The 9,087-nt window shown below is 34.0% G+C and overlaps 1 protein-coding gene across 1 annotated transcript in view; it reads right to left on the minus strand.

Annotated features, from left to right (window-relative positions):
* Positions 1-500: 500 nt before the first annotated feature.
* Positions 501-9,087, minus strand: part of LOC133649595 (phospholipid phosphatase 3-like) — a 24,796-nt gene continuing 16,209 nt past the window's right edge. Inside the window, exons 3-6 of the mRNA XM_062046195.1 lie at positions 7,271-7,551; positions 7,153-7,210; positions 1,409-1,585; positions 501-1,181 (exon numbers count right to left, since the gene is read on the minus strand). Of these exons, the coding sequence (XP_061902179.1) occupies positions 1,050-1,181; positions 1,409-1,585; positions 7,153-7,210; positions 7,271-7,551 (648 nt within the window). The 3' untranslated portion in view covers positions 501-1,049. The remainder of the gene's footprint in view (positions 1,182-1,408; positions 1,586-7,152; positions 7,211-7,270; positions 7,552-9,087) is intronic.

A 9,087-nucleotide genomic window follows, 5' to 3' on the forward strand; every position in this document is an offset into this window, starting at 1 on the left:
GTAACAAACATGGTCTGCTATGTAACAAACATGGTCTGCTATGTAACAAACATGGTCTGCTATGTAACAAACACGGTCTGCTATGTAACAAACACGGTCTGCTATGTAACAAACATGGTCTGCTATGTAACAAACATGGTCTGCTATGTAACAAACATGGTCTGCTATGTAACAAACACGGTCTGCTATGTAACAAACATGGTCTGCTATGTAACAAACACGGTCTGCTATGTAACAAACATGGTCTGCTATGTAACAAACATGGTCTGCTATGTAACAAACACGGTCTGCTGTGTAACAAACATGGTCTGCTATGTAACAAACATGGTCTGCTATGTAACAAACATGGTCTGCTATGTAACAAACACGGTCTGCTGTGTAACAAACATGGTCTGCTATGTAACAAACATGGTCTGCTATGTAACAAACACGGTCTGCTATGTAACAAACATGGTCTGCTATGTAACAAACACGGTCTGCTATGTAACAAACATGGTCTGCTATGTAACAAACATGGTCTGCTATGTAACAAACACGGTCTGCTGTGTAACAAACATGGTCTGCTATGTAACAAACATGGTCTGCTATGTAACAAACACTATGTAACATATGTCATGAAGTGGTTGAGTGGCCAGCAAAAAGAGGTCCTCAGCTATCAAAGGCCCTCCCTTGACTTTGCAGTCCTTTCTAGAAAGACTTGTCTAGCTTCACTTGGGGTCCTTCAAGTGGTCTTGAGCTAAACGAGGTCAAACCCTCCTGTACAAAATGGACTACTAAGAAACTACATAAAGTTACACACATCCTTCCTAACAATCTAGGAATTTGTTTCATTGGAGCCGCCATTTCTCCCTGGAGTTGAAGGAACATCCTTGACAGGCAGACCTCCTCCAAGATGATGGCCTTCAGACTGGGACGGAGGTGGACTTGTCCCAGATGACAAAGGACATGGCGCTCGGGTTTGTTGTCATTCTTGAAGAGGTTCCAAGGTTCCTTACTGGTCTGCTTCATCCACACGGCTCCTTCAGTTCCAGTGCGTCGTAGTGGTGGTCTCATGCCAGGATGAGATGGTTGCTCCTCTCTCTCATGTCCACTGTAGGAAGGAGCTCTTTCCTCACAGGAGTCTGAGAAGGTAAGGCGCCACGTCTCCCTTTGGCCTTGAACAGGTCTGACACGAAGAACACCTGGGGGACACAAGTCAGACAAGGTCAGCATGAACTGATGACGTCTTCTTAGATAACCTGAACTTTGAGTGTCCTGAGAACTCCAAGTAGTAAAACCGCAATGAAAGGTCAACTTTGGACTAAATCACTTAGTCCTGTCAGTTGAATGGCTTCAAAACTGCGGTAGCTACAGTTTTTGTGCGTAGGTCAAGTTTGAGTAAAGCCTCCTCTGGGATGGAAACACTCACCATGCAGTAGGCCACCAGGGCGCCCTGGACAAACCCGGCCAGGACGTCCGTGGGGTGATGCTTGTGGTCGGAGACACGGGACAGTCCGGTGTAGAAGGACATCATGATGAGAGTGAACTGGGTCAGAGGGCGGAGCAGCCGGGCTCCATGCCAGGTGAAACGTGACTGCAGGTACAACTGTTGTGAAGAGAGGAGACCCTTTATTTGGTGTGCAAGACCTGCTGGGGTACAACATGTCTATGCTTACAAAGACCATGCTGGGGTACAACATGTCTATGCTTACAAAGACCATGCTAGGGTACAACATGTCCACGCTTACAAAGACCATGCTAGGGTACAACATGTCCACGCTTACAAAGACCATGCTAGGGTACAACATGTCCACGCTTACAAAGACCATGCTAGGGTACAACATGTCTATGCTTACAAAGACCATGCTGTGCAGGTCATGTGCTACGCAATATGAGGACCCTCATTCAGGACTACAAGCCACTACTTATTTCCCACGCTTTAAATCCTGCGGTTTATCAAACAACGCGGTTCATTTATGGATTTTTCTTCGCTAACGACGATAATGTTTCGTAGTCAACAGACCGTTTTCATAGAACCCCGACAGAAACACTTCAATGGTGTGTCATTGGTGCTGCAGGTTTACTATTGTACTTCCTCTTTCCTTCCTTGAAACAGAAGTGTTTGTCCATAGCGTTTCTACTCGTACGGATCCCTCACGCATCACTCCAAGCAACGTTTGTAAGTTTTACAATATAACTAAAACAATTCTTACTTACTAAAGAGTCCCGTGTGTGATGTGTGTAGGAGTGTTGTCATGCATGTTTGTGCGTGCTATCGTAATGTTCTCAAGCAGGTGTCGTTAGCATGAGCTAATATGCTAACACGTGTCTGTGTTACTATTATTAAACTTACAATGGCATTATTTTTGTATTGTTTCACTTTGTTATTGAGTCTGTTTAGCTGATTGGAGAGCTAGCATGCGCAGCTAGTGGGTCCATGACCATGACTTCTGCTTTGTTTGATCAGCCGTTTTACTGCCGTGTTACAGACACCGTGTGGAAATATATATATATATATATATATATATATATATATATATATATATATATATATATATATATATGAGGCTGATAATGTGGTGTAAACATCTTTCTTTCCAAAATGTAGTCTGTAAAACAGTTAGAAGGTTGAACCTACCACCAGATAGAGCAGGGGTCACCAACCTTTTTGAAACCAAGAGCTACTTCTTGGGTAGTGATTAATGCGAAGGGCTACCAGTTTGATACACACTTAAATAAATTGCCAGAAATAGCCAATTTGCTCAATTTACCTTTAACTCTGTTATTATTAATAATTAATGATATTTACACTTAATTGAACGGTTTAAAAGAGGAGAAAACACGAAAAAAATGACAATTAAATTTTGAAACATAGTTTATTTTCAATTTCGACTCTTTAAAATTCAAAATTCAACCGAAAAATAGTTTATTTTCAATTTCGACTCTTTAAAATTCAAAATTCAACCGAAAAATTGTTTATTTTCAATTTCGACTCTTTAAAATTCAAAATTCAACTGAAAAATAGTTTATTTTCAATTTCGACTCTTTAAAATTCAAAATTCAACCGAAAAATAGTTTATTTTCGATTTCGAGTCTTTAAAATTCAAAATTCAACCGAAAAATAGTTTATTTTCAATTTCGACTCTTTAAAATTCAAAATTCAACCGAAAAACAGTTTATTTTCAATTTCGACTCTTTAAAATTCAAAATTCAACCGAAAAATAGTTTATTTTCAATTTCGACTCTTTAAAATTCAAAATTCAACCGAAAAATAGTTTATTTTCAATTTCGACTCTTTAAAATTCAAAATTCAACCGAAAAATAGTTTATTTTCAATTTCGACTCTTTAAAATTAAAAATTCAACCGAAAAATAGTTTATTTTCAATTTCGACTCTTTAAAATTCAAAATTCAACCAAAAAAAAGAAGAGAAAAACTTAAAAAAAGAATTTATGGAACATCATTAGTAATTTTTCCTGATTAAGATTAATTTTAGAATTTTGATGACATGTTTTAAATAGGTTAAAATCCAATCTACACTTTGTTAGAATATATAACAAATTGGACCAAGCTATATTTCTAACAAAGACAAATCATTATTTCTTCTAGAATTTCCAGAACAAAAATTTTAAAAGAAATTCAAAAGACTTTGAAATAAGATTTAAATTTGATTCTACATATTTTCTAAATTTGACAGAATATTTTTTTTGAATTTTAATCATAATAAGTTTGAAGAAATATTTCACAAATATTCTTCGTCGAAAAAACAGAAGCTAAAATGAAGAATTAAATTAAAATGTATTTATTATTCTTTACAAAAAAAAAACAACAAACTTGAACATTGATTTAAATTGTCAGGAACTTATTATTAATAATTAATGATATTTACACTTAATTGAACGGTTTAAAAGAGGAGAAAACACCAAAAAAATGACAATTAAATTTTGAAACATAGTTTATTTTCAATTTCGACTCTTTAAAATTCAAAACTCAACCGAAAAATAGTTTATTTTCAATTTCGACTCTTTAAAATTCAAAATTCAACCGAAAAATAGTTTATTTTCAACTTCGACTCTTTAAAATTCAAAATTCAACCGAAAAATAGTTTATTTTCAATTTCGACTCTTTAAAATTCAAAATTCAACCGAAAAATAGTTTATTTTCAATTTCGACTCTTTAAAATTCAAAACTCAACCGAAAAATAGTTTATTTTCAATTTCGACTCTTTAAAATTCAAAATTCAACCGAAAAATAGTTTATTTTCAATTTCGACTCTTTAAAATTCAAAATTCAACCGAAAAATAGTTTATTTTCAATTTCGACTCTTTAAAATTCAAAATTCAACCGAAAAATTGTTTATTTTCAATTTCGACTCTTTAAAATTCAAAATTCAACCGAAAAAAAGAGAAAAACTTAAAAAAAGAATTTATGGAACATCATTAGTAATTTTTCCTGATTAAGATTAATTTTAGAATTTTGATGACATGTTTTAAATAGGTTAAAATCCAATCTGCACTTTGTTAGAATATATAACAAATTGGACCAAGCTATATTTCTAACAAAGACAAATCATTATTTCTTCTAGAATTTCCAGAACAAAAATTTTAAAAGAAATTCAAAAGACTTTGAAATAAGATTTAAATTTGATTCTGCATATTTTCTAGATTTGCCAGAAGAATTTTTTTGAATTTTAATCATAATAAGTTTGAAGAAATATTTCACAAATATTCTTCGTCGAAAAAACAGAAGCTAAAATGAAGAATTAAATTAAAATGTATTTCTTATTCTTTACAAAAATAAAATAAAATACTTGAACATTGATTTAAATTGTCAGGAAAGAAGAGGAAGGAATTTAAAAGGTAAAAAGGTATCTGTGTTTAAAAATTCTAAAATAATTTTTAAGGTTGTATTTTGTCTCTAAAATTGTCTTTCTGAAAGTTGTAACGAGCAAAGTAAAAACAATTATGAATTTAAACAAGTGAAGACCAAGTCTTTAAAATATTTTCTTGGATTTTCAAATCCTATTTGAGTTTTGTCTCTCTTAGAATTAAAAATGTCGGGCAAAGCGAGACCAGCTTGCTAGTAAATAAATACAATTTAAAAAATAGAGGCAGCTCACTGGTAAGTGCTGCTATTTGAGCTATTTTTAGAACAGGCCAGCGGGCTACTCATCTGGTCCTTACGGGCTACCTGGTGCCCGCGGGCACCGCGTTGGTGACCCCTGAGATCGAGCATGGTGCAAGTTAGAAGGTAGAACCTACCACCAGATAGAGCATGGTGTAAGTTAGAAGGAGGAACCTACCACCAGATAGAGCATGGTGTACATGGAGAAGGAACCTACCACCAGATAGAGCATGGTGTACATGGAGAAGGAACCTACCACCAGATAGAGCAGGGGTCACCAACCTTTTTGAAACCAAGAGCTACTTCTTGGGTAGTGATTAATGCAAAGGGCTACCAGTTTGATACACACTTAAATAAATTGCCAGAAATAGCCAATTTTCTCATTTTACCTTTGACGTTATTATTAATAATTAATGATATTTACACTTAATTGAACGGTTTAAAAGAGTAGAAAACACGAAAAAAATGACAATTAAATTTTGAAACATAGTTTATTTTCAATTTCGACTCTTTAAAATTCAAAATTCAACCGAAAAATAGTTTATTTTCAATTTTGACTCTTTAAAATTCAAAATTCAACCGAAAAATAGTTTATTTTCAATTTCGACTCTTTAAAATTCAAAATTCAACCGAAAAATAGTTTATTTTCAATTTCGACTCTTTAAAATTCAAAATTCAACCGAAAAATAGTTTATTTTCGATTTCGACTCTTTAAAATTCAAAATTCAACCGAAAAATAGTTTATTTTCGATTTCGACTCTTTAAAATTCAAAATTCAACCGAAAAATAGTTTATTTTCAATTTCGACTCTTTAAAATTCAAAATTCAACCGAAAAATAGTTTATTTTCAATTTCGACTCTTTAAAATTCAAAATTCAACCGAAAAATAGTTTATTTTCAATTTCGACTCTTTAAAATTCAAAATTCAACCGAAAAATAGTTTATTTTCAATTTCGACTCTTTAAAATTCAAAATTCAACCGAAAAATAGTTTATTTTCAATTTCGACTCTTTAAAATTCAAAATTCAACCGAAAAATAGTTTATTTTCAATTTCGACTCTTTAAAATTCAAAATTCAACCGAAAAATAGTTTATTTTCAATTTCGACTCTTTAAAATTCAAAATTCAACCGAAAAATACTTTATTTTCAATTTCGACTCTTTAAAATTCAAAATTCAACCGAAAAAAAGAAGAGAAAAACTTAAAAAAAGAATTTATGGAACATCATTAGTAATTTTTCCTGATTAAGATTAATTTTAGAATTTTGATGAGATGTTTTAAATAGGTTAAAATCCAATCTACACTTTGTTAGAATATATAACAAATTGGACCAAGCTATATTTCTAACAAAGACTAATCATTATTTCTTCTAGAATTTCCAGAACAAAAATTTTAAAAGAAGTTCAAAAGACTTTGAAATAAGATTTAAATTTGATTCTACATATTTTCTAGATTTGACAGAATATTTTTTTGGAATTTTAATCATAATAAGTTTGAAGAAATATTTCACAAATATTCTTCGTCGAAAAAACAGAAGCTAAAATGAAGAATTAAATTAAAATCTATTTCTTATTCTTTACAAAAAAAAAATAAAATACTTGAACATTGATTTAAATTGTCAGGAAAGAAGAGGAAGGAATTTAAAAGGTAAAAAGGTATCTGTGTTTAAAAATCCTAAAATCATTTTTAAGGTTGTATTTTGTCTCTAAAATTGTCTTTCTGAAAGTTATAAGAAGCAAAGTAAAAAAAATGTATGAATTTAAACAAGTGAAGACCAAGTCTTTAAAATATTTTCTTGGATTTTCAAATTCTATTTGAGTTTTGTCTCTCTTAGAATTAAAAATGTCGGGCAAAGCGAGACCAGCTTGCTAGTAAATAAATACAATTTAAAAAATAGAGGCAGCTCACAGGTAAGTGCTGCTATTTGAGCTATTTTTAGAACAGGCCGGCGGGCTACTCATCTGGTCCTTACGGGCTACCTGGTGCCCGCGGGCACCGCGTTGGTGACCCCTGAGATAGAGCATGGTGCAAGTTAGAAGGTTGAACCTACCACCAGATAGAGCATGGTGTACATGGAGAAGGAGGCGTGTCCAGAGAAGAAAGACTTCCTGAGGAGAGAAAGAGGACTTTTAGATGATGAAGATGGTTCCTAGTCAAGGTAAGAGTACCTGGCTTCTTGGACTTTGGCCTCAGGTCCCTGACACACGTAGTCTGTGACGTAGCCCAGGGTGCAGTTGACGGTGGTCAAGTCTGGTTTGCAGACGTCCAGGAAGTGAGGACGGAGGCGGCCCACAGACACCTTGGCGATGTCGGTGAAAGACTGGCTGATGGCGCAGCCCAACACGAACACGCCCACTTGCTTGTAGAGGGCGGAGACGTAGGGATTACCCACAAAGGACTTGGAACCCTCGTTGAGGAAGTAGATCCGGTAGCTCTCGCCAATGATGATCTGATAGCAGGGGTCAAAGCGTTGGTAAAGGTATTCAGGGACTTGCAATACAGAAGTGTGGTGCTTTGTACTGTGACAGCAATGATTGACAACTCCACTTTAGGGGATAACACCATATCAGTATCAGTAGACACGCAATCGATATCAATACAACATGCCTTTGATATTGTGTAACCTGAAGTGGGTTGCATGGACACTCGCTCTCTGGTAACCCAGCAACGCAGGAAGTGAGCACTGATCGGTGGGAGGGACAAGCTAACAGCCAATCAGGTGTCAGTATCAACTATCAACTTTGGTTTCGCCATCTTGTTGTCCGGCAGTTTATTCGTCGCATGGAGTGAGAGGAAAGAGTAAAAATGAGAGCTAAAAAAAACTGTTGATAAAACAGGAAAAGTCTTTTTTTTCAAAGGGGCCGTAGTCAGACCAAGTAAGACCCCTTAGCCTTGCTCACCCTTTAGAGCACAGCCGCCACTAAACCTGCAGAAAATAGTTCTTCTCAGGTGTGGATGTTGACATTTTCACACTTTGCACTATTTTCTTACACTTTCTGAAGCATTTCTTACATATTTCTTATTTTGAAGATGTTTATTGTGATTTTAATTAGGGATGTCCGATAATGGCTTTTTGCCTATATCCGATATTCCGATATTGTCCAACTCTTTAATTACCGATACCGATATCAACCGATACATGCAGTCGTGGAATTAACACATTATTATGCCTAATTTGGACAACCAGGTATGGTGAAGATAAGGTACTTTTTAAAAAAAATGAGTAAAATAAGATAAATAAATTAAAAACATTTTCTTGAATAAAAAAGAAAGTACAACAATATAAAAACAGTTACATAGAAATTAGTAATGAATGAAAATGAGTAAAATTAACTGTTAAAGGTTAGTACTATTAGTGGAGCAGCAGCACGCACAATCATGTGTGCTTACGGACTGTATCCCTTGCAGACTGTATTGATATATATTGATATATAATGTAGGAACCAGAATATTAATAACAGAAAGAAACAACCCTTTTGTGTGAATGAGTGTAAATGGGGGAGGGAGGTTTTTTGGGTTGGTGCACTAATTGTAAGTGTATCTTGTGTTTTTTATGTTGATTTAATTAAAAAAAAAAAAAAAAAAAAAAACATAAAAAAACCGATACCGATAATTTCCGATATTATATTTTAACGCATATATCGGCCGATATTATCGGACATCTCTAATTTTAATAATTTGTAGACATTTTCACACTTTGCACTATTTTCTTACACTTTATGAACATTTCTTACATAGCCATGGTTTTTAAGATCCTATTGTTAAGTGTTCAATGTGATTTTAATACAAAGTACAAAAGCAGTGAAGTTGTCACGTTGTGTAAATGCTAAATAAAAAGAGAATACAACAAATCCTTTCCAACTTATATTCAATTGAATAGACTGCAAAGACAAGATATTTCATGTTCACACTGACAAACTTCCTTTTTTTTTTTTCAAATAATCATGAACTTAGAATTTAATGGCAGCAAGACATGGCAAAAAAG

This window comes from Entelurus aequoreus, linkage group LG05, assembly GCF_033978785.1.
Source record: "Entelurus aequoreus isolate RoL-2023_Sb linkage group LG05, RoL_Eaeq_v1.1, whole genome shotgun sequence".
Lineage (NCBI taxonomy): Eukaryota > Metazoa > Chordata > Actinopteri > Syngnathiformes > Syngnathidae > Entelurus > Entelurus aequoreus.